The sequence below is a fragment of the Trematomus bernacchii genome, unplaced genomic scaffold (assembly GCF_902827165.1).
Source record: "Trematomus bernacchii unplaced genomic scaffold, fTreBer1.1, whole genome shotgun sequence".
Lineage (NCBI taxonomy): Eukaryota > Metazoa > Chordata > Actinopteri > Perciformes > Nototheniidae > Trematomus > Trematomus bernacchii.
In genome coordinates, this window is record NW_022987607.1 from 4,349,674 (window position 1) to 4,376,083 (window position 26,410).

Here is a 26,410-nt window from a genome sequence, read left to right on the forward strand (position 1 = left end):
GACGATTATAGGGTTGCACAATAGGAGGAAAAGATGCGATTATTTGGGTTCAATATCACAATAATAACATGTTTGGAAGATATATAACCAATCGATGCGGTTTAGTTCTGCCTTTTCTGCTGCTTGTTGACCCAACTTGCTTGTTGTATTATTTAAAACAAAGAAGCACATTATTTCCCTACATCCTATTGTGGAAAAATACATTGAATTAAACACACAAGGCAAGAATGTAACATTTCAAAAGGCTGTATTCTAGCGCTACTCGTTTTTAACTAACTCAAATGTGCAATATCAGTCTTTCTGGAACAGTTCGATGTGCAGACATCACACCATTATCGATATTTTTGAAGACCTAATCACAAGTTAACAGATCCAAAGGTGTGTTATGTTTCAGATCAGCAGCAAAACACCCAAAGATATTATTATGTTAGCCGCAGAGACTGTTTGGAGTTTTGCTTGACGAAGAGCTGAAATTATTGATTGCCAGATTATCGACTAATGACCTGTTTCATCTCTATTTAGGGAGTTCAGAAAAACCTGCTGAATGAAAAACAAACAAACTTGTGTTTTATTGAAAGCACCAGGCTTTCTTTAAACTCTGACTGTCGGTCAAAATCTGTCCAGCTGTCTCTGTTAAAACCAGGCTTTTTTTGGATGTTAACGATACTGAAAAAACATCTATTAAAAGTAACTTGTGTGTCTTCAAATAGCTGCTTTTTTTGTTGCAAAATCTGGCCAAGTTAGAGCCTAGACACTAAGATTGTTTCACCTGCACATCTCTCAGTCAATACTTACTGAAAGTGCTGATCAATCCTCCTTGTACTTTGATCCTGTTCTATTGCATGAACACTTTGTCTGAAACGATGCCTCTCCCATCCTTTCTAGAAATTGATAGACTCCAGAAAGACGAGACTAAAAAGGAGGCGGACGACTACATGGACCTTTTCACAACAAAGAACATCAAACTTAAGGAACGAGTGCTCATACCTGTCAAACAGTACCCGAAGGTGAGCCTGTCTTTCTTCTTCTTCGTCTCTCCTCCTCTTCTTCTTCGTCTCCTTTCACCGTGAACCTTTTTATTTAATTTATCCTGCAGCCAGGTTTCAATTACACAAAGCCACGGGGTTACTGTGGAGTCTCAAATGACTCCTCCTAACCTTGATCTCTAAACTGCAGAGAAGAATTATCGCAGATTCTGGCGTGTTTTAAAATATCCTCAAAAGGATCAAAATGTTATTATCACTATGGATAGGAGAGCGATTGTATTGCCTACCGTGTGCAGGAGATTGGATCCTGTGAAGATGTTTTAATTCAATGTGAAATCTTACTTGACTTCACCCTCAGGTGTATTGATTCATATATCATTTGATCTATATCTGGCTCTCACTTCTGACTACATTGATTTTTGCACGATGGTTTATGTTGTTGGAGAAGTACAACTGCAACTGACCATTATTTTCAATGTATTTATTAATCTGCTGATTGTTTTCTCAATTGATTATTGGTCAATACATGTCATAAATCAAGAGGGATGTCTTAAGGCATTTCAAAATATTCAGTTTAATGTAATACAAAGCAGAGAAACATTTGTTCACATTTGAGAGGCTAATAACCGAATTCTCCGCATGAAAAACGACTTTAATGATGAACTAATTATCAAAATAGTTGGCTATTAATTTTCTGTAGATTAATTTGTTGGCTAATCGTTGCAACTTTCCTGTAAAACGCACAGATTGCTAGTTGCATGATGCTTCTTCTGCATGTTGTAGAATGTATTTGCATGATTGTAAGTGACCTATGTTGATATTGTGGCTGTCTAAATCCTGTCGTATACTTTTGACTATTCAGCGTACTTTTTTAAGTACAAAAGTTGACATTTCTACCGGATGCAAAGCAGAATAGGAGGCATAGACGCTGCTTGGTCTCCAGCCTCAGATCAATACGCTGTAGGTGTCTGGTCTGTGCAGTAAGACAGCCTTCTGATCTCCTGAAGCCCGGCTTAGTTTGACGAGCTTAGTTTGAGTCGGAACATCAGTCCAGTGTCAGGAGAGACAAAGCTCATGAGTGGTTTCAGATTACTTTCACAACTCCAGGAGGAATTGCTTCCTTAAAGGCAACTCTTTAGCTAATTGTGGCTCACATATGCACACTGTAATGAGTTTCTTTAAAGATTAAACACGCACAAACATGCAGGGTTTTAGTTATTGAATGAATGTAGTGAATAGAGAGGGACAGTGCTGCAGCCTTCAGGGATCTTATTGATCTTCTCCGGTAAATCCACTACTTAAAGCTGCAGCAGGAGCAACACGCCGCCCTGACACCGTGCTCCTTCGCTCCGGGTGTTAAACTCACCGCTGCTTTGACTGTCAGGCTAATTTCTCCCTGCTTTGTTTTGCCATTAGTTCAATTTCGTGGGGAAGATTCTGGGACCTCAGGGCAACACGATCAAACGTCTGCAAGAAGAGACCGGGGCCAAGATCTCGGTGCTGGGCAAAGGATCCATGAGAGACAAATCCAAGGTAGTGCACTTTCTTAAACACACACACACATCTGGTGCTACACACTTGTACCTGGAGCCAAAACACATCTGGCCTGTAGTTCACAGCGATGTCAGGCAGATGGTGTGAACTGGCCAAGGGCATTCACACTCTGCACATCTGGAGTCTTCAGGAACTCCCGTTAAAACAGTTTTCCTCCACTTTGATGCAATTATTAATCCACACAAAGGAAGGGAACACCACACCTGTGCTTGATGCCCTCTGATGCCGATGAAATGTGACTACTCCTTGCATAATTCATTTGACTTAGCTGCTCTGCCTCTCTGACTCTGATGTGATGTTGTCTGGTTTCAGGAGGAGGGGCTGAGGAAAGCCGGCGAGCCCAAATACTCCCACCTGTCCTTGGAGCTGCACGTGTTCATCGAGGTGTTCGCCCCCGTGCCCGAGGCCTACCTGCGCATGGCCCACGCCATGGAGGAGGTCAAGAAGTTCCTGTTTCCTGTGAGTCCCTCTCTGCTGTTGTGCTGTGTTTCTGTTGACGTTTTGGTAGCTGCTGCATCGAACACATATTCCTTACAATTCATTAAACCCCATTTAATTCATCACGTAGACTGTAAAATGTCAACAATATTGACTCACACCCATCACAAGTTAATAAATGCTAATGTGCTGAAATTAGTCCGACAAAGCTTTAATATTCTAAAGATATAAATCAAAGCTTATCTTTGCCTTTGAAAACTGTACCGGCAAAAATTGCTAAAGATGTGATTAATTCAATGCCAAATGATTAGTGGGTTTTCCATTTAGCCCTACGATGAAACACTTATTATAAATGTAATCTGCAGTGCCAATAGATTCATGATGAATTATTTGGTTTATCAAATATTAAATATTAATTATAAATGGGAAAAGAATGCCTGAAAAATTGCAATTTAACGCCTATTGTGCTTTTGGGGGTTTTCCCTCTCTTGTAGTGTGTTATTGGACTCCTTTGTTTACTTCTGGAACAGAGTGACATCACTATGTAACACTTGTGCTTCTATTGGCTATCCCTCCAACACATTGTACATGATAGGCTAAGGGGCTGGACATCTCTAAGTGGTTGACCAATCACAACAGAGCCGGCCAGCTAACCAATCAGAGCAGACTGGGCTCTGGTTTCAGACAGAGGGTGAAAAGAGGTGCAGCAGCACAGGCAGTATGAGAAGAATAAAGAGCTTTTTGAACATTAAAGCCTGGAGACATGAAGAGACACTACATACTGATATACACCTGAACATCAGCAGGAGAGGACTCTTTAAAGTAGAGACACTACATACTGATATACACCTGAACATCAGCAGGAGAGGACTCTTTAAAGTAGAGACACTACATACTGATATACACCTGAACATCAGCAGGAGAGGACTCTTTAAAGTAGAGACACTACATACTGATATACACCTGAACATCAGCAGGAGAGGACTCTTTAAAGTAGAGACACTACATACTGATATACACCTGAACATCAGCAGGAGAGGACTCTTTAAAGTAGAGACACTACATACTGATATACACCTGAACATCAGCAGGAGAGGACTCTTTAAAGTAGAGACACTACATACTGATATACACCTGAACATCAGCAGGAGAGGACTCTTTAAAGTAGAGACACTACATACTGATATACACCTGAACATCAGCAGGAGAGGACTCTTTAAAGTAGAGACACTACATACTGATATACACCTGAACATCAGCAGGAGAGGACTCTTTAAAGTAGAGACACTACATACTGATATACACCTGAACATCAGCAGGAGAGGACTCTTTAAAGTAGAGACACTACATACTGATATACACCTGAACATCAGCAGGAGAGGACTCTTTAAAGTAGAGACACTACATACTGATATACACCTGAACATCAGCAGGAGAGGACTCTTTAAAGTAGAGACACTACATACTGATATACACCTGAACATCAGCAGGAGAGGACTCTTTAAAGTAGAGACACTACCTACTGATATACACCTGAACATCCGCAGGAGAGGACTCTTTAAAGTAGAGACACTACATACTGATATGAACCTGAAAGTTAGCACAATAGGACTCTTTAAGCCACATTTGATTTGTGTTAGATAGCTTGTTTGTGTTAACAACACTGTACATCTAATAGAAGATCAGCTCAACAGGAGTCATCTTGTTGGCAGCGTTCCTCCTGTCTGTCCATCACTGAGTCTCATTCCTCAGGGAGCGAGGAGACTCAGCGTGGGGATGTAAGTTTCCCAGACAGATCCGTGGTGTATTTCACCCGGCGCGGCCTACGCTTATTTTATCCGTTTTGTGCTGAGAGATTCTTGATCACGGGCCAACAAAGCCTGGCTGAAGCCCACAGTGCTCTGTCGATGGCTCCAGCCAAAGCAGGACAAGTTCTTTTTTAATTAGAGGGTGCTATAGGAAGAATAGGCAGTAAAAAGCCGTCCCCTGCAGAACCTGTCGTGACAACTTAAAGCCATAATCTGTCAGGTTTGACGTCCTTCATTTGAAACCAGGCCATATTTGAATAAATGACTCAGAAAACTGGGTGGATTTGATCTGCCTATGTTATGTTTTATGTATTACCTGCCCCCTCAGGTATTCCATAAGACTCTTCTATTCTTCATCTGTATACCTGTATGTCTGCCAATGTAAATGCACAAGCAGAGCCTTGATGCTGTATGAAGCACATTGACAGTTATTTTTTATCTTTTCTACTTAATGCAATATATGAAGAAACTAGATTCCTCTGAACACCTTGATGAGTAAAGTGTCACCTTGCAGTCTCACTGATGAATATCTGAGTCGCTGCTGTTTGCTTAGGCTGCAGATAAATGTAAAGTCCGCGCTTCATATTCTAGTTTTTCACAATCTTCTTTTTCCCTGTCATTAGAGCTCTGATTTCTGGGAAATAATAAATTAAATTACGGTGCGATCGCTCTCCGAAGAAGTGTTGGATCGTGTTACTGGATTTCTGTCGCTCAGACGGACCGCTTCGTTAATTCCCCCCCAGTTATTGTTTTTTTTGCAGATGATAATAAGTTGATGCAATCTCACCAGGCTCGTCAAGAAGGGCAGGGAGAACAGATTTACATTTTGTGCATGACGGAGTGGCTCAGGAGTGTGGATGGATGCTTTCCAAACTCCCACATCCACTAAAACCCCCCTGCCGCCCCCCTTCTCTTTAACACTGAGTCACTGAGACTTTCTCCTCCACTCGCTCTGTTAGCCATTAGGGGGGGGGGGGTGTGTGTGTGTGTGGGGGGGGGGGGGGTCGTGTTGTGAGCAGCTCTGTAATTGTGTTTTGCTCTTTTATTCATCGCTCGTTCTTCCACACTGCCTCACATTCTTGCTTTTTCATTCCACTTCTCCCATGTCATGTGGCCCTAGTTTCTAACCCTCTCTGTGTGTGTGTGTGTGTGTGTGTGTGTGTGTGTGTGTGTGTGTGTGTGTGTGTGTGTGTGTGTGTGTGTGTGTGTGTGTGTGTGTGTGTGTGTGTGTGTGTGTGTGTGTGTGTGTGTGTGTGTGTGTGTGTGTGTGTGTGTGTGTGTGTGTGTGTGTGTGTGTGTGTGTGTGTAGGATATGATGGATGATATCTGCCAAGAGCAGTTCCTGGAGATGGGCTACCTGAACGGAGGCCAGGATCACGGGGCCAGAGGCAGAGGGGGCCCTCCGGTCAGGGGCCGTGGACTCCCCCCTGGTGGAGCACACAGGTGAGGAAACACACACACACACACACACACACACACACACACACACACATACACACATACACAGACGCCGGTTTTCTCATATACCATCTGCTAGGTCACTGGAGAGATACAAAGAGTGTCTGTGTTTGAATGATAATGCTGAGTGAGGCTGAAGGCTTCTCTGTATTCAACCTTTTGTGTTATTGTCTGTTTCCAAGGTAAGCATTAAATACTTTTGAATCACTGAGACAGTACTGGTAGCTGAAGGAACATCGAGTAATCTAAATCAATTGCCTGTCACACAAAAGAATGGAAAATGCCACCTAAACAGTCGATTTATGTGTTTCCTTATCATAACATTACATTACATGTCACACGTTAGAGGGGTCGGCAACCTTTTTGATATGAAGTGCCATTAAAAAAAAAATAATTTATCAGCGTGCCGACGATCGTGAATTATCAACGGGGGGGGGGGGAGCCTCGCTGCGGGGAAGCAGTGTGTGGACCTGTCAGCGCAACTTACATGATGCCGAATTTAACAAACAAATTTAAATAATTTTAAGTTAAAGGTGGGGTATGTAATTTTGGAGAAACCAGCTCGAGTGCGCTAGAATTTGAAACAACGCAGCCGAAAAAAATCTGCCCCTTCCTTCAGACTTCCTCACAGAGCCCCTCCTCCAACACACACGAACGCGCACATGACCAATGAGGGCACGAGATAAGTTTGTGCACAGATGGAAGGCTGACAGGCAGGTAGGCCATCCAGTTATTTTAGCGGGCCGGCTCAGATGATTGGTCGTGCTTTTTACAGTACTACAGCTTCCACAGATGATATTTCTTTATGTATTTATTGTCAAAGCACTTCAGATATTCATTGCTATCAGGATGTTCAGAGCATTCCATGGAATATAACAAAAAGTGTTTCTGAAGTGAATTACCTACCACACCTTTAAGATCGGTATGTTTGTTAGCTTGAGCACTAAATGGCACTAAATCCCAAACACTGCTCCTTTAGCATGTCAGGTCTACATATTCCCTAAATCCTGAAGTAAGTAGAGGAACATAATTGACCTCAGTGTTCTGCTCCCCAGGGGTCGGGGGATGCCTCCTCGTGGAGCTCCTGCCAGGGGAGGAGTACCTCGAGGCGGCCCACCCAGAGGTGGAGCAGTGAGGGGGGTCCCATCGGGGCGAGGAGGACCCCCAGCAGCACCCTCCAGAGGAGCATCAGCACCCCGAGCCAGACCCCCAGCTGCAGGACCCCCCCACAGGATGGCACACCCACCCCCCCACCAGCACACCCCCACTGCAGCCTCTGAGGGCTACGAGGAATATGTAAGTAACTTTGTTTATTGGGTTTTTTCAACAGCATACAGTTATTCTATCAGAGCATCACAAGTAGGTAAACAAATCTTCACTTTATAGAAAATAGGTAGAGTAACCCCTAGATTCCACCGGGTCCGTCTGCGCCGCGTTGCGGTTTTGGTCCGGCCTCCTCCGGCGTCATACCCTACCAGGCGCGTTTCAGAAGCATTTCAGAAGCGGAGCGTCTTGCCTGCCGGCTCGCAGTTTTTGTTGATTTGGGCATATTTCCTGGACAGGCTACTTTGTACAGACAAAGTTAATAATAACTGTAATATTCCAGTTATAAACGACATGAATCAAAGATGTGTTGCTGTATTTTAGTGGTAAAAAAAATGCATTCATCATCATAATTACTCTATATATATAATTTACACAGTGCCTGTAAACCGGAGGAGAACGCTGGCATTTCTCCTCCTACTTGAAAGACTACGGAGGGATAGGGTCTGCACAATGAGTTTGTGTGTGTATATATATATATGCTATATATGCTCTGAACGTTCCACTTCCTGCCTGCCCGACCTTACGTTACGGCTGCGCCGCGACAAAAATAGGATTCAATCCTAATTTTAGAGGAGCCCTGCGCCGAGCCGCTTCTGAGCCGTAACGCGCCGCGTGTGGTGGAATAGCACCCATTGACTAGAGTGGCCGCGATCGCCGTGAGCACCGCGGCGCAGCCGTAACGCGCCCGTAACGCTCCCGTAACGCGCCCGTAACGCGCCGCAGACGGACCCGGTGGAATCTAGGGGTAACAATGTAAATACTGCTTAACAAGGTGGCTTGATGTATATGTTTTGGATATATGTTAATGTCCTTAGCATGATTATAAGATTTTTTATTATGGCCTGGTGATTTGTAAAAGAAATACTAATTGCAATTAGTTTGACAGATATTGAGAAATGATTTTTGGAAGTAATTGATTTGTTTTGAATCATATATCTCATTATAATTGAAGAATACATTAAAATGATCATGGTGTGATTCCTTTTTTAAGAGGACCTTTACAAAACAAAGATATTTTATTAAGTCCAAACACCACAAAACTTATTTCAGAATAAGATTTACACATATGTTGCCTGTAACAAACAGTGCCTTGAGATTTGAATGTTGATTCAAACTTGATTAATTGTGCTAAAAGTTAAGATATCTGTTAACTTGAAGAAATAAAAGGACGTATGAGGGATAGGCAGTGCAACAGGCAGAAGGAGAGCTTCCTGTAGAGAAATGTGTAATCCTCTCCATCACGGTCTCCTCTGAATAAGATTGTTCTTGGCTCTGAATTGCTCGTCCGTCAAAACAGAAATAAGTGATTTGGGATGCTGGAGACATGAGGGGGGGCTTGTCTGTGTTAGTGTAGTTCTTTGGGGGCATCTTGACATTCATGATTCATGAAGAAGCCTCTCCCTAAACCTCTTGTTTCCTCTCCAGGGCTACGATGAGAGCTACACAGACACGGCCTACGAGTCCTACGACAGCTACTACAGTCAGCCGCAGGCGTGAGTGAATCATTGTCTCTTTGCTCCTCGCCTGCTCCTCGCCTGCTCCTCACCTGCTCCTCACCTGCTCCTCACCTGCTCCTCACCGAGCGCACACACACATCACCTGCTCCTCACCTGCTCCTCACCTGCTCCTCACCTGCTCCTCACCGAGCGCACACACACATCACCTGCTCCTCACCGAGCGCACACACACATCACCTGCTCCTCACCGAGCGCACACACACATCGCCTGCTCCTCACCGAGCGCACACACACATCACCTGCTCCTCACCGAGCGCACACACACATCACCTGCTCCTCACCGAGCGCACACACACATCGCCTGCTCCTCACCGAGCGCACACACACATCGCCTGCTCCTCACCGAGCGCACACACACATCGCCTGCTCCTCACCGAGCGCACACACACATCGCCTGCTCCTCACCGAGCGCACACACACATCACCTGCTCCTCACCGAGCGCACACACACATCGCCTGCTCCTCACCGAGCGCACACACACATCGCCTGCTCCTCACCGAGTGCACACACACATCACCTGCTCCTCACCGAGCGCACACACACATCGCCTGCTCCTCACCGAGTGCACACACACATCACCTGCTCCTCACCGAGCGCACACACACATCGCCTGCTCCTCACACACACAGGAACACTTTATTAGCCACTCGGCACAAATTCAGCGCTGCTTCTTGTTTCATGGTTTCGGATAGCGGGTTATTTAGGAGAAGCTGCTCCATGCTACAGAGCAGAGCTTTGATGTTATTCATGGAAGCCAATTATCATCCCCCTAGACATTTCACTCAGCAGATACTTCATGTTTTTCAAGATTAAAAGTGATTTTTTTCCTCTCATCTCTGCCTGTTTTTGACCATCAGAGAGCCAGAGTACTATGACTACGGACACGGAGAGAGCACAGAGTCGTACGAGTCGTATGGTGAGGACAAACCTTATTCTCTGTCAACAAAGATGACCCAATTTATACTGTGAATATAAAAATGTGCATACAAATATGAACAAAAACATTTTTAACTAGATATTTTATTACTATTTAATTCGTACTTTCACATACTGTAGTATTTGATTGATTTTCATATTTCCTTGATTTAATCCCCACCTTATCTGACATATTTCAGCAGGACTTAACATTTGATTTATACATAATAATCCAAAATGATGTCAGATTTCAAAGTAAGAGCCTGGTATCATCAAAGGTACCTTTTATAACACAAGCTATATTTATTGGTGAGAAACACTGTCTTTAAACAAATCCTGAAGCGGTTTGTCCATATTGATTTGGATTATGACTACTGGTGCAATAATGACAGCTGGTAAATGTGGAGCTCATTTGAATGTGTCTGAGCTGCTGGATCACTTCACCTATAGAAATGCGTTTGTTTGGTTATATTTGAATCTGAATCTAAAGAACCAGTAAGCTAAAAGAAGCATTCTGCATCCAAACATCGGTGTGTTTTGGTAGTAATGAAAAGTAACATGTAGAAATATTGAGAAAATTAGGGTATTCAAATATTCACTCACTCAGTAATGAAACTATTAAACCAAAACAAAGCCAAGTATCAAATCACATTTGTCCCAGCGTGCTTTACAGATCAACAAACATGCAATACATTGTACTTTTATATTTTATTCCATTCTATTTCAATGTAAATACTGCTTTATCTTATTTTTTATTTTCCTATATTTATCTATTATTATTTTTTTAATGTTAAAATAGTTCGCTATCTGTGTTTTTTTATTTTGGTTTAACACCAAGTCAAATTCCTCGTACGTGTCAACCTACCTGGTGATAAACCTGTTTCTGATTCTGATTCAAACTGGAGTGAATGTACTGTGTTTCATCCCCCTAAGGTTGTCAGGGTTCTTACGGTCATTAAAAACCTGGAAAAGTCATGGAAATTCAAAATGCAAATTCCAGGCCCTGGAAAAGTTATGGAAACAATATTTTTCCCAAAGTTTTGGAAAAGTCATGGAAATGTAACTAAAGTTGCATCAAATATAATTTATATTTGATCTAATCGCCGAAATAGTAACACTATAATGATAATAAATACTGTATAGTAATGAAACGTGAAATGGCATTTAACTGACGAGGTATTTTGCTGGTGAGAGATTTTAGTTGCTTTAGCGTGTAGAAGCTAGTAAGCCTATTTGATTTGTTTCAGATAGGCACAACATGTTTCAGACCTTATTCTCCTGTTCCATGTTCAAATAAACCATTTTCAGTGGAACCGCTGAGAAAGAGTCATTTATTTGGTCATGGAAAATTAGGTAAAGGTCATGGAGAAGTCATTGAAAATCATTGGTGAAAAAGTGTATGAACCCTGGGTTGTATGAGATATCCTCCATTTTGTCTTGTTGTAAACGTATTTTTTTCTTCGTCCTCTCCAGGCCAGGATGACTGGAACGGGACCCAGCGAGCGCCCACAGGGAAGGCCCCCCCCCCCTCCAGAGGTGCCAAGACGCCTTACCGGGAGCACCCGTACCGACAGTACTGAAGCGGACGCGCCGACCTTAACGCGTCGCCATGACTACCGCCTGTCTCCCACGGCAGCTCTCGCTTTAAGCAGCCCGACAAAAGTAATTGTTCGTTTTGTCTTTGGTTTGGTCTTTCTCCCCGCACTGGACTTTATACGAGAGCGCACATTTGGGAACTGAAAATCGGAACTGGTTTTTTGAGATTTGACCTTCCTCCCCCCCTTCTCCCTATTTCGTCGCACAAACCCAACACTTTAACCCCCCCCCCCCCCACCCCCCCCCCCCCCCCCCACCCCCACCCTACCTTTCGCCACCGATCCCTCCAACAAACCAATCTTGCAGACGGTTAGAGAGGAGAGGTTGGCGTCCTCTTTTTGTTATTTTTTATTTACATTTTTACATTTATTTTGCTGTGTTTTTTTTCTTCCTCTGACCCTTTTTAACCCCCCCCCCCTTCTGGCTTTGTTTGCACTGTTGATATTTAATTTTCTTAACTGTTTGGGAGTAAGTAGTAATTTCTAGTGGAATAAATGGCTCATTATCAACTTGTAAAAGAAATACATTTTAATTGTTTTAAATACAAATAATCTGTTGAGGGTCAGTTGCAGATTCCCATTTAGGCTACATTTCAAAATTCTGTTAATATAGCCGAATAAAAGACCTTTTAAACTCTGAATTATGTAATATAGACGCAAAAAATAAATCCTAAATTAAGTGAAGGTTAAAGAATCGATGTTAATTCATTCTTGATGATGGTTTGTTTTTAAATAGTCCTAAAACGTTGTCCATTTAGACTTTAGGCAGCAATATTTGTCATTGTACGTAGAGTTTTGAAATATAGCCCTAATAGACACTGTTGAGATGGACTGTCCTCATATCCTCAATTTGTTAATACATGTTACAAATTAATTTTAAGACTCTGAAGACAAAATGTGTTAAATAAAAAACGGTTCAGGTCTTCATTTTGTGATCGGGTCCTCTATAAACTGCATGCAGAAAGAAGGATTGGGACACAAATCTCCACATGGGTCTTCTCTTTCTAAAGAGAAGGGATCCTGCAGCTCAATCCCAACTCTTGTACATATTTTAAAACATCCTAACTGTACTTATTCTGCCACTAGTATCTGTACCCTCTCCATAAAATGCATTATGCTACATGTGTAAGCTTGCCTAAATAGGTTACTAAATCTGTCCAAAAGATGTTTTGCAGCAGTTTGTCAATAAAGCTTAGTTTGTTTTTTATGAAACTTAACTTGCCTTATTTGTTTCCTGTCCTAGTAAAATTCTGAAATGGCCTTTTTTTAAACAACCTTCAGCCGTCAGATGTAGGTGTTTGCATTTGTTTCTCCTTCAAAAGCGCATTTTAAATCTAAATGAATGTATTGACGTCTGAAGACTTTAACCCTACTAAATGATGTCTTGATTGATTATCAAAAGAGCACAACTTATTCTTTCTCTCTCTTTCTATACTTTTTAAAAAGGACCCAGAGGTAAGACCTCTAAAATAACCTGGATAGCTTCCTAATGTGTATAGAGTTCTAAAGCATTGAATGCCTGGGTATGTATAAGACTTTTTCAATCCTCTTACCTGTGGTCGTAACCGTTAATGAGAATTGCTTTTATAGCATCTGAAAATTAACTGAATTCAAACCACCATTCAGGTCTAGGCTTCATGTCATGAAAGACGCTGGCGCGATGGCTACTTTAGTACAGAGTAATGGCAGTGCAATGGAGAGGATGGTTATAACCTAGAGAACTCCACTGTAAAGGTAACCTAACCCTAAATGTTTAATTTCGTAGTGTGTTTATCCATTGACATAAACTTGCTGGTAAATGCGTAGTTTCTTAAAATATCATTTCAGTCATGGCAACAAAAAAGACTCGCCTCACAAAAAGTAAGAAAACCGTAAATTCCAATATCATTACAGTAGTGGATTTTATGTACCAAAATAACTATTCTGTGTACTAACAAAATACATTAGGATAGTGTAAATGCAACTCTTGCTAAAATGAACAAAGCCAAATCTATGTCAATCTCTTCTGTACAGTTGAGCTGCTGTTACTTTTTTTATTTGCTGTGTAAAAGTTGCTTACTGTAATATTTAAAGGTTTCTGCCTGTATCTAAAAGAGAAAAAGCTTGAGTTGCATGAGCATATCTTCTCCTGTAGACATTGCATGATCTGTCTCTAGTTTCTCCCACTGTTTTTAGACAGGGTATTGATTTTGGGTTTGTCCTTCCTTCAGGCACAGCTATCGGTCACTGAGCGCCCGGAGACTGACAGTCTGCTGACGTGAGAACCAAAAGAGCCTCAGGTTGGTCCGCCGCCGCATTGTTTCCACTTTTAAAGAACCACACTCCTGCTTTTTGCACGCTTTAACACATACTCCTTTCCAGTTCCCGTACAGCGAGTCTTAAAGATTGATTTGTTCTTCCAGGCAGCGTTAGTGTCCGTTCAAGTTTGTACAATATGAAGCAACTCGCATGACGTGTAATCCATCACAGTGAACGAGTGGAAGCTTATTTTTGCAAAACTTAATTGCCTTTGTAGAAAGCAGAACTTGTTTTGGGTTCTCTCCTGGTTAAAACATTCATGGACTCTCAGTCAGGAGGTTTTTTGAATAGTTTCACATTTAAGGAACTACGCTATTAGTAAGCCTGGCTCTATCCGGAAGGCTCTTTTTCAGTATATAAGTATGTAGTGTCTCTACTTTAAAGAGTCCTCTTCTGCTGATGTTCAGGAGTATATCAGTATGTAGTGTCTCTACTTTAAAGAGTCCTCTCCTGCTGATGTCCAGGTGTATATCAGTATGTAGTGTCTCTACTTTAAAGAGTCCTCCCCTGCTGATGTCCAGGTGTATATCAGTATGTAGTGTCTCTACTTTAAAGAGTCCTCCCCTGCTGATGTTCAGGTGTATATCAGTATGTAGTGTCTCTACTTTAAAGAGTCCTCTCCTGCTGATGTCCAGGTGTATATCAGTATGTAGTGTCTCTACTTTAAAGAGTCCTCTCTGCTGATGTTCAGGTGTATATCAGGATGTAGTGTCTCTACTTTAAAGAGTCCTCTCCTGCTGATGTTCAGGTGTATATCAGTATGTAGTGTCTCTACTTTAAAGAGTCCTCTCCTGCTGATGTTCAGGTGTATATCAGTATGTAGTGTCTCTACTTTAAAGAGTCCTCTCTGCTGATGTTCAGGTGTATATCAGTATGTAGTGTCTCTACTTTAAAGAGTCCTCTCCTGCTGATGTTCAGGTGTATATCAGTATGTAGTGTCTCTACTTTAAAGAGTCCTCCCCTGCTGATGTTCAGGTGTATATCAGTATGTAGTGTCTCTACTTTAAAGAGTCCTCTCCTGCTGATGTTCAGGTGTATATCAGTATGTAGTGTCTCTACTTTAAAGAGTCCTCCCCTGCTGATGTTCAGTTGTATATCAGTATGAATTGTCTCTACTTTAAAGAGTCCTCTCCTGCTGATGTTCAGGTGTATATCAGTATGTAGTGTCTCTACTTTAAAGAGTCCTCCCCTGCTGATGTTCAGTTGTATATCAGTATGAAGTGTCTCTACTTTAAAGAGTCCTCTCCTGCTGATGTTCAGGTGTATATCAGTATGTAGTGTCTCTACTTTAAAGAGTCCTCCCCTGCTGATGTTCAGTTGTATATCAGTATGAAGTGTCTCTACTTTAAAGAGTCCTCTCCTGCTGATGTTCAGGTGTATATCAGTATGTAGTGTCTCTACTTTAAAGAGTCCTCTCCTGCTGATGTTCAGGTGTATATCAGTATGTCTCTACTTTAAAGAGTCCTCTCCTGCTGATGTTCAGGTGTATATCAGTATGTAGTGTCTCTACTTTAAAGAGTCCTCTCTGCTGATGTTCAGGTGTATATCAGGATGTAGTGTCTCTACTTTAAAGAGTCCTCTCCTGCTGATGTTCAGGTGTATATCAGTATGTAGTGTCTCTACTTTAAAGAGTCCTCTCCTGCTGATGTTCAGGTGTATATCAGTATGTAGTGTCTCTACTTTAAAGAGTCCTCCCCTGCTGATGTTCAGGTGTATATCAGTATGTAGTGTCTCTACTTTAAAGAGTCCTCTCCTGCTGATGTTCAGGTGTATATCAGTATGTAGTGTCTCTACTTTAAAGAGTCCTCTCCTGCTGATGTTCAGGTGTATATCAGTATGTAGTGTCTCTACTTTAAAGAGTCCTCCCCTGCTGATGTTCAGTTGTATATCAGTATGAATTGTCTCTACTTTAAAGAGTCCTCTCCTGCTGATGTTCAGGTGTATATCAGTATGTAGTGTCTCTACTTTAAAGAGTCCTCCCCTGCTGATGTTCAGTTGTATATCAGTATGAAGTGTCTCTACTTTAAAGAGTCCTCTCCTGCTGATGTTCAGGTGTATATCAGTATGTAGTGTCTCTACTTTAAAGAGTCCTCTCCTGCTGATGTTCAGGTGTATATCAGTATGTAGTGTCTCTACTTTAAAGAGTCCTCTCCTGCTGATGTTCAGGTGTATATCAGTATGTAGTGTCTCTACTTTAAAGAGTCCTCTCCTGCTGATGTTCAGGTGTATATCAGTATGTAGTGTCTCTACTTTAAAGAGTCCTCTCCTGCTGATGTTCAGGTGTATATCAGTATGTAGTGTCTCTACTTTAAAGAGTCCTCTCCTGCTGATGTTCAGGTGTATATCAGTATGTAGTGTCTCTACTTTAAAGAGTCCTCTCTGCTGATGTTCAGGTGTATATCAGGATGTAGTGTCTCTACTTTAAAGAGTCCTCTCCTGCTGATGTTCAGGTGTATATCAGTATGTAGTGTCTCTACTTTAAAGAGTCCTCTCCTGCTGATGTTCAGGTGTATATCAGTATGTAGTGTCTCTACTTTAAAGAGTCCTCCCCTGCTGATGTTCAGGTGTATATCAGTATGTAGTGTCTCTACTTTAAAGAGTCCTCTCCTGCTGATGTTCAGGTGTATATCAGTATGTAGTGTCTCTACTTTAAAGAGTCCTCTCCTGCTGATGTTCAGGTGTATATCAGTATGTAGTGTCTCTACTTTAAAGAGTCCTCCCCTGCTGATGTTCAGTTGTATATCAGTATGAATTGTCTCTACTTTAAAGAGTCCTCTCCTGCTGATGTTCAGTTGTATATCAGTATGAATTGTCTCTACTTTAAAGAGTCCTCTCCTGCTGATGTTCAGGTGTATATCAGTATGTAGTGTCTCTACTTTAAAGAGTCCTCCCCTGCTGATGTTCAGTTGTATATCAGTATGAAGTGTCTCTACTTTAAAGAGTCCTCTCCTGCTGATGTTCAGGTGTATATCAGTATGTAGTGTCTCTACTTTAAAGAGTCCTCTCCTGCTGATGTTCAGGTGTATATCAGTATGTAGTGTCTCTACTTTAAAGAGTCCTCTCCTGCTGATGTTCAGGTGTATATCAGTATGTAGTGTCTCTACTTTAAAGAGTCCTCTCCTGCTGATGTTCAGGTGTATATCAGTATGTAGTGTCTCTACTTTAAAGAGTCCTCTCCTGCTGATGTTCAGGTGTATATCAGTATGTAGTGTCTCTACTTTAAAGAGTCCTCTCCTGCTGATGTTCAGGTGTATATCAGTATGTAGTGTCTCTACTTTAAAGAGTCCTCTCCTGCTGATGTTCAGGTGTATATCAGTATGTAGTGTCTCTACTTTAAAGAGTCCTCTCCTGCTGATGTTCAGGTGTATATCAGTATGTAGTCTCTCTACTTTAAAGAGTCCTCTCCTGCTGATGTTCAGGTGTATATCAGTATGTAGTGTCTCTACTTTAAAGAGTCCTCTCCTCCTGATGTTCAGGTGTATATCAGTATGTAGTGTCTCTACTTTAAAGAGTCCTCTCCTGCTGATGTTCAGGTGTATATCAGTATGTAGTGTCTCTACTTTAAAGAGTCCTCCCCTGCTGATGTTCAGGTGTATATCAGTATGTAGTGTCTCTACTTTAAAGAGTCCTCTCTTGCTGATGTTCAGGTGTATATCAGTATGTAGTGTCTCTACTTTAAAGAGTCCTCTCCTGCTGATGTTCAGGTGTATATCAGTATGTAGTGTCTCTACTTTAAAGAGTCCTCTCCTGCTGATGTTCAGGTGTATATCAGTATGTAGTGTCTCTACTTTAAAGAGTCCTCTCCTGCTGATGTTCAGGTGTATATCAGTATGTCTCTACTTTAAAGAGTCCTCTCCTGCTGATGTTCAGGTGTATATCAGTATGTAGTGTCTCTACTTTAAAGAGTCCTCTCTGCTGATGTTCAGGTGTATATCAGTATGTAGTGTCTCTACTTTAAAGAGTCCTCTCTGCTGATGTTCAGGTGTATATCAGTATGTAGTGTCTCTACTTTAAAGAGTTCTCTCCTCCTGATGTTCAGGTGTATATCAGTATGTAGTGCCTCTACTTTAAAGAGTCCTCTCCTGCTGATGTTCAGGTGTATATCAGTATGTAGTGTCTCTACTTTAAAGAGTCCTCTCCTGCTGATGTTCAGGTGTATATCAGGATGTAGTGTCTCTACTTTAAAGAGTCCTCTCCTGCTGATGTTCAGGTGTATATCAGTATGTAGTGTCTCTACTTTAAAGAGTCCTCTCCTGCTGATGTTCAGGTGTATATCAGTATGTAGTGTCTCTACTTTAAAGAGTCCTCTCTGCTGATGTTCAGGTGTATATCAGTATGTAGTGTCTCTACTTTAAAGAGTCCTCTCCTGCTGATGTTCAGGTGTATATCAGTATGTAGTGTCTCTACTTTAAAGAGTCCTCTCCTGCTGATGTTCAGGTGTATATCAGTATGTAGTGTCTCTACTTTAAAGAGTCCTCTCCTGCTGATGTTCAGGTGTATATCAGTATGTAGTGTCTCTACTTTAAAGAGTCCTCTCCTGCTGATGTTCAGGTGTATATCAGTATGTAGTGTCTCTACTTTAAAGAGTCCTCTCCTGCTGATGTTCAGGTGTATATCAGTATGTAGTGTCTCTACTTTAAAGAGTCCTCTCCTGCTGATGTTCAGGTGTATATCAGTATGTAGTGTCTCTACTTTAAAGAGTCCTCTCCTGCTGATGTTCAGGTGTATATCAGTATGTAGTGTCTCTACTTTAAAGAGTCCTCTCCTGCTGATGTTCAGGTGTATATCAGTATGTAGTGTCTCTACTTTAAAGAGTCCTCTTCTGCTGATGTTCAGGTGTATATCAGTATGTAGTGTCTCTACTTTAAAGAGTCCTCTTCTGCTGATGTTCAGGTGTATATCAGTGTGTAGTGTCTCTACTTTAAAGAGTCCTCTCCTGCTGATGTTCAGGTGTATATCAGTATGTAGTGTCTCTACTTTAAAGAGTCCTCTCCTGCTGATGTTCAGGTGTATATCAGTATGTCTCTACTTTAAAGAGTCCTCTCCTGCTGATGTTCAGGTGTATATCAGTATGTAGTGTCTCTACTTTAAAGAGTCCTCTCCTGCTGATGTTCAGGTGTATATCAGTATGTCTCTACTTTAAAGAGTCCTCTCCTGCTGATGTTCAGGTGTATATCAGTATGTAGTGTCTTTACTTTAAAGAGTCCTCCCCTGCTGATGTTCAGGTGTATATCAGTATGTAGTGTCTCTACTTTAAAGAGTCCTCTCCTGCTGATGTTCAGGTGTATATCAGTATGTAGTGTCTCTACTTTAAAGAGTCCTCCCCTGCTGATGTTCAGGTGTATATCAGTATGTAGTGTCTCTACTTTAAAGAGTCCTCCCCTGCTGATGTTCAGTTGTATATCAGTATGAAGTGTCTCTACTTTAAAGAGTCCTCTCCCTCTGATGTTCAGGTGTATATCAGTATGTAGTGTCTCTACTTTAAAGAGTCCTCTCCTGCTGATGTTCAGGTGTATATCAGTATGTAGTGTCTCTACTTTAAAGAGTCCTCTCCTGCTGATGTTCAGGTGTATATCAGTATGTAGTGTCTCTACTTTAAAGAGTCCTCTCCTGCTGATGTTCAGGTGTATATCAGTATGTAGTGTCTCTACTTTAAAGAGTCCTCTCCTGCTGATGTTCAGGTGTATATCAGTATGTAGTGTCTCTACTTTAAAGAGTCCTCTCCTGCTGATGTTCAGGTGTATATCAGTATGTAGTGTCTCTACTTTAAAGAGTCCTCTCCTGCTGATGTTCAGGTATATATCAGTATGTAGTGTCTCTACTTTAAAGAGTCCTCTCCTGCTGATGTTCAGGTGTATATCAGTATGTAGTGTCTCTACTTTAAAGAGTCCTCTCCTGCTGATGTTCAGGTGTATATCAGTATGTAGTGTCTCTACTTTAAAGAGTCCTCTTCTGCTGATGTTCAGGTGTATATCAGTGTGTAGTGTCTCTACTTTAAAGAGTCCTCTCCTGCTGATGTTCAGGTGTATATCAGTATGTAGTGTCTCTACTTTAAAGAGTCCTCTCCTGCTGATGTTCAGGTGTATATCAGTATGTAGTGTCTCTACTTTAAAGAGTCCTCTCCTGCTGATGTTCAGGTGTATATCAGTATGTAGTGTCTCTACTGGGACATGTCTCCATTCTTTAATGTTCAAAAAGCTCTTTATTTTACCTCTTTTCACCCTCTGTCTGAAACCAGAGCCCAGTCTGCTCTGATTGGTTAGCTGGCCGGCTCTGTTGTGATTGGTCAACCGCTTAGAGATGTCCCGCCCCTTAGCCTATCATGTACAATGTGTTGGAACTTTAGCCAATAGGAGCGCGAGGAGGTCAATTGTTACTAAAAAATAGTAGATTTTATTTTAAATGTCTGGTAGAGCCCAGATATTAGTTGTCAAATTATGAGAGTTTGCTTTTTGTGAGTTGATGTAAAATGTTGGTTTAAATAGGCATCTCATATTCATCAAAGTTCCCTGAATTGTTGTTCATATAATTAATATGATATTGTCTCGTGATTCAACTTGTGATTTACATCCCTGCCTGGCAACTGGTCCAAATCACAAAATAGTCTTGTCACTATTCTCCCTGTTAAACTGTTTACACCTCACTTTCTGACCATTATGCTAGCTGTTCCCCATCGTTAAGCTAAGCTAAGCTAACGAGCTACTGGCTGTATTTTCATGTTTGCTATACACACATGGGAGTGCATATTTGGGTTCTCGAAAAATGCTTTTTCAGCTGAAATCACCACTAAAGAGGCTTTTTAGTCCCGTTTTGCAGCTGACAAAACCACCGCTGTGATGGATTAGCCCTCTCCTGCTGAAATGTGAAGTCGACACAATTTGTAGGTAATGGTCTAAAACCTTCAAAACCACTGGTATGGTTCTCTAACTTTTCCCATTTTCCATTGAAAGAAAGTTTGCAAGCGTTATGCAGAGGTTGGTTGATTCTGATGATTGCCCGGCTCCTGTAAGTCGCCTCTTGACAGTGAGTCGCTGTGAGGCCTTGCCAGCCTTCAGCGAGTCTGAGCGAGGGGGGGGGGGGGGGACGCGACGCCGGTGTCAGAGTGTTCTCAGGGAAAGTGACTAATGAGGATCCGTTGCTCAGGGCGCTCTGACAGACGGAAAACAGGAACGAGAGGACTCGGCTGGCGATTCCCGAAATGGAACCAGCAGCCGCAGAGAGGTGTCGGAGGGATTCTTCTGATGTCCTGTATGTGCCTTGAAGGCAGGAAGGAAAGTTAAATGAAGCCTCCAAAAGTAATGCTCGGTGGTCAGACTCTGAGAAACAGAACTGTCGTTGGCATTTCAGTCGAGGGCATCTGGATAACGAGCTTTTAAAGAACATTCTGAGATGCTTTTTGATGGAAAGGTCACTGACTTGTTTGATGAATGTTTTTCAGCTCGACTACTGCCAGTTTTCAGATATATCAGAAATAAATGCTTCTTGCTTTGGAAATCTTTTCACTTAAGTCCCTTGGTGAAGAATTTGACTATTTAGTAATGAAACTATGTAGAGATTCATGTCCGGACTTCATAGAAATCTTGATTTATAAAACAAATATGTCCGCTCTTTGGCTTCTCATTGGCTTTTTGTCCATAAGTGCTGCCAAATACTCAAAAACTAAGACCTGTGACCACATTAGCTGCTGATTGAATCATTAATGCACTTAATCCAAATTCAAAAGTCTTGCCAGTAATTATGTGTTACTTAACAAAATGCTTTGCTGCTCTCTCTCTCTCGAAGAGCTGTGCTACTTGGCAGGAAAATGACCTTTGAATTATTACAGCCACTGCTCAAAAATGGAAAAGAAAACGCTACCTCTTATCTGCCGTTAAATGACTTTAAAGTAGACAACGAGTTGTGACTTAAAGTGGACCTATCATGCTATATTATAATAATATAGTGTAGGGCCATACCTATATAAGGCATATTTATACTTTTTTTTTTTCAAAATACTTAACAGATCATGCATTTTAGCCATGCCTCATTTTGCTCAATTTGACATTTTTTAGCTCTGTTTTAGCTCTGGGCAGATTCTGTGAGAACAGCACCACCTACAGGCCTGGCATATGTACTACAGCGTCTCCAGCGCTTTCGAACGGCAATGGCCGTGGCTGTCTCCTCCTGATTGGTGGAGTTGGCCCAATAGCCGTAGCGCCACCGTCCTGACGTCAGGACAGTGTTCAAATCTGGATCAGTTTTTATCAGATCCGTTGCAGCCCCTTTTTTAGAGATTTGGGTATGGAGGAAAATAGAGAGGGTTGTGTTTTCTGACACTTGGTGAGTTCCCTGGAACACCGGGGACACATATTCATGTAGAAAAGACGTACACAAGTGCATTTTGCATGATAGGTCCCCTTTAAAGTTTAGAAATAAGACGAGTGTAAGGAAAAATTACTGTGTGTCCAGACAATTGCCCCTTTAGTTTTCTAAACATAAAATTGATGATTTCTAGAAATGAATTGATAGTAGTAGGTGTTGAACCTTGGACCATTATACATTAACATTTCGGCTAGTCTTTTTTAAAATACTGTACATGTAAAAAAATTGCAGCGTTAACAAAATGTCGTTTATTTAACTTGCTGTCATTTGGTTTGTAAGATTGATCTTCTGGCAATTATTTGGCGACATAATAACATACAGAACACACATGTTAACAGATATAAACTTTCATAAACATTGAACTGAAGTACTCAGACTCTTTACTTAACGAAATATATTAATACTGTGGCCTTGAAATACTCAATTACAATGAAAAGTCCTGAATTGAAATGATGAAATAGTAGGTAGCAAAGTACTCCGTTTTCAAATTGGCACTAAAGCTAGTAACTAAGAGTTTTTTTAAATTGAAGATGTGGAGTAGGAACTTTGCTTAAAGGTGGGGTAGGTAAGTTTGAGAAACCGGCTCGAGATACACTTGTTGTTATATTCCATGGAATGCTCTTAACATCCCGATAGCAATGAATATCTGAAGTGCTTTGACAACAAATACATAAATAAATATCATCTGTGGAAGCTGTAGTACTGTAAAAAGCACGACCAATCATCTGAGCCGGCCCGGCTAAAATAACTGGATGGCCTACCTGCCTGTCAGCCTTCCATCTGTGCACAAACTTATCTCGTGCCCTCATTGGTCATGTGCGCGTTCGTGTGTGTTGGAGGAGGGGCTCTGTGAGGAAGTGGCAGATCTTTTCCGGTTGTGTATTTTCAAATTCTAGCGCACTCTAGCTGGTTTCTCCAAAATTACGTACCCCACCTTTAAAGCAGCATATCACGTGTTTTATATATGTCAAAAGAAGCTACTAAATATGGGTGATAAATACATGTCGTAAAAAGTACAATATTTGCCACTGAAATATAGGAAAGTAGAATAAAATGCATATAATGGAAATACTAAGGAAAAATACATGCGTCTAATCTATCAGATACAGTCAGGCATATTTTGAAATTGAGACGGTAGGAGCTTTACTGAAAGAAGAAATATTGTGTGTTTGTCTCGAGTCTCACCCCGATGTACAACACTATCTGTTTTCTTTTTTTATTACTGCCGATTTGTATTCCATATTTTCTTCCATTCCACATCTATGTAAATTATATATTACTATTTTTTAAATTATTTTTAATATTTTTCTAGTTCTCTATCTGTGTTTTTTCTTTTTGTTTTTCTTTTATGTATTCAAATTCCTCGTACGTGTCAACCTACCTCGTAATAAACCTGTTTCTGATTCTGACGTCTCTCCTGTGATTTCTCTCCTCTGCAGGGAAGAAGTACGGAGCAGCTCAGCATTAAGGAGGTGGTCGGACGAGAGGAGTGACCCAAAGGGGGGGTTCTGGTGCCGAATGACCCACAGGATGAAGCTGATAAAGTGTCCGAGGAGGAGAGGTGGCTCAGACTCAGCTGGGAACCCAGAAAACCCAGAGACATTTCATGTGGACTATTTTCTACATTTTCTCTATGCTGAATTATGTTATATTCTGACAGACACACACTGACGCCAAGCTGCTTCTACAGACCACCCTCTCTTCCAACAGATGTAATTGTTCCAGTCTAATTCACCATAAAATGAGCACTCCTGTTATAGTACGCTGTGAAATTGTCTTTAATTTCTATTAACTCTGGGATTAGACGTGATGATATTTTCTGCAAGGCAAGCAAAATCCATGCAGAATCGTGTACATGTGCATTTCATCTATTTTAGAATTGTTTTACATTCTTGTTGCGTGTTATTTGGTACCAATGCCTTATTGCCGAGTTAAATTACACTCTGTGCAAAGATGCCCGGAGAGAGTGGATCACTATCTCGCTGAGTTCACCGCGAGCTCTCACACACACACTCTCACTCTCACACACACCACCACATCTTGGCATAGCACGGCCTGTCCAAGCCCTGAGGATATCAAATGCTAATGCAGCGGCCCATTTGCATGTACTCACATGTAGCCTCTCCGCAAATGTGCAACACTTTCAAAACCAACGCTGGCCTGCTCTCAGCGTCAGCATCTATTTATGATAATAGAGCGAGATGCGGAGAGCTGCATGTGAGAAAGGACGGAGGGTGAACACAGACATTACTAACCACCCTCCATCCATCCATCATGTTCTGTTGATTTGATTCCCTCTATGCCATTTTCTGCCATTATCACTGATGATATTATGGCTGCCTGTGGTGCAGAGTTACATTTAGAGGTCAAAACTATACTTTCCTGTATTAAAAACAAATTTATCTGCCCCGATTCGCCGGTCAGAGGCTCCATTTAGCTTATTGAAAAAGCTAGCCGCTCAGAGGATGCAACATTGGATATTAGGATAGAAACCATCATCTGGAATGAAACGTCAACAGGCCATATCCAAAACAGATCATTTTTCAGTCTTTATGTGCTATTATGTCTAAAATAATGATTTCAGTGTCTCCTATAATCTAATGAAAGATAAGTGATGGTGGTGGAAGCCATCTGCTTTGTTGGAATCGATGAACTGTCAAGAGCGGGAGGGTGGAAGAGAAAGTAAATGTTGCTGTGCCGTGATCAATAAAAGTAGAGTTGAAAATGAGCAAGCCCCATGAATCAGTCTGTGTTGTTTCCCTCTTGGCTGGAGCGGCTGTTTGTCCCCACCTCCATGCAGTCAGCTGGCATCTGGTGGGTGAAGAGATGGAGGTGAGAGACAGGAGGCCAGGCTTTCTGGTGCTAAAGGGGGGGGGACAGAGTGTGGAGGAGGATGTGTTAAAATGTGTGTGAGAGGTGGAAATACTGTGGGCAGATACGGTGGACAGCTGGATTGCAGATTCACACCATGAGAGGAACATCGCATGCTGATTCCTGTGACAATCAGCCTCCACAGACACATCAGCTGCTGCTCATCAGAGAGCCAATCATCTCGCTGACATCAAGTGGGCTCAGCTGAGTTCCTCTTGCACGAGAAGCTTTGAAGAGGCATAAGGACGGTTACTGTAATAAGCAGTCTGTTCTTTCTTATATTCACACTGTATAGATCAGGGGTGTCCAAACTACGGCCTCAGCAAATTCAAAAAGTATAAGGAAATATGGCCCACAAATGAAACTTCTGCTTGTCTTAAATTATACTCCTTAAATATACATGTTCAAATATATTACACAGTATTCATGTAAGCCGAATTTTCAAATAAATTCAGTCGATTAAAGTTGGAAACATTTTCTAACAAATCTAAGCTGATGAGAAAAAGATATAACCCCAATAACTTATTTCCTTAACAACCTTGAAATATACCCTTCCTATTTCCTCTTATTATAATCAATCTGAAGCTTCTGTTTTAAGGAATGAGCTGCTAACTAAACAACTGAAGCCCTATGGAGAGCTGTGGTGAGGCTGTTTTTTTCTTAAAGCATTTTCAAGTATCAAGAATAATTCATTGAATTGATTTTTCCAACTTATAACTTCACTGATGAGGCAGTATAACTCCCCTCTAGTCAGCGGCCCAGCCCTTCGTATGTGTTTCTGTATGTGGCCCTCGGTGATAAAGCTTTGGACACCCCTGGTATAGATCCTTTATTTAAAGCCCATAAGAAGGGTCAATGGAGCACAATGGGGATAACATGTTTTCAGAAGTTCATAAGCATCAAGGTGCTAGCGTACCATGCTGTGAATGGATCTGGCCCTTCCTACATCCAGGACATGGTTAAACCGTACACCCCAGCACGTGCACTCCGCTCTGCATCAGCCAAACGGCTCGCTGCACCCGCACTGCGAGGGGGACCCAAGTTCCCATCAGCAGAAACACGTGGGTTTGTTATCCTGGCTCCAACATGGTGGAATGAGCTCATTGACATCAGGACAGCAGAAAGCTTACACATCTTCTTCAGACTGAAGACTCATCTCTTTCGACTCCACTTCGAGCAATAAAATGACTAACAAAGCACTTACTAACAAAGGACTGGCTTATCTAAAGCCTGTTGAGTAGCACTTGAAATGTTTTGGCTCTATGAAACATAATGTACTTAT

The 26,410-nt window shown here is 41.6% G+C and overlaps 1 protein-coding gene across 3 annotated transcripts in view; it reads left to right on the forward strand.

Moving 5' to 3' along the window:
• Positions 1–24,985, forward strand: part of khdrbs1b (KH domain containing, RNA binding, signal transduction associated 1b) — a 26,745-nt gene extending 1,760 nt beyond the window's left edge. For 2 of the 3 annotated variants that reach the window (XM_034131055.1, XM_034131056.1), the window contains exons 2-9: positions 886–1,007; positions 2,403–2,519; positions 2,853–2,999; positions 6,096–6,229; positions 7,300–7,540; positions 8,996–9,063; positions 9,946–10,004; positions 11,477–11,817. In XM_034131055.1, the coding sequence (XP_033986946.1) occupies positions 886–1,007; positions 2,403–2,519; positions 2,853–2,999; positions 6,096–6,229; positions 7,300–7,540; positions 8,996–9,063; positions 9,946–10,004; positions 11,477–11,583 (995 nt within the window). In that variant the 3' untranslated portion in view covers positions 11,584–11,817. Of the gene's footprint in view, positions 1–885; positions 1,008–2,402; positions 2,520–2,852; positions 3,000–6,095; positions 6,230–7,299; positions 7,541–8,995; positions 9,064–9,945; positions 10,005–11,476; positions 11,818–13,808; positions 13,878–23,696 lie in introns of those variants that run through there. The other variant, XR_004555929.1, reaches the window with a different exon arrangement.
• Positions 24,986–26,410: the final 1,425 nt, after the last annotated feature.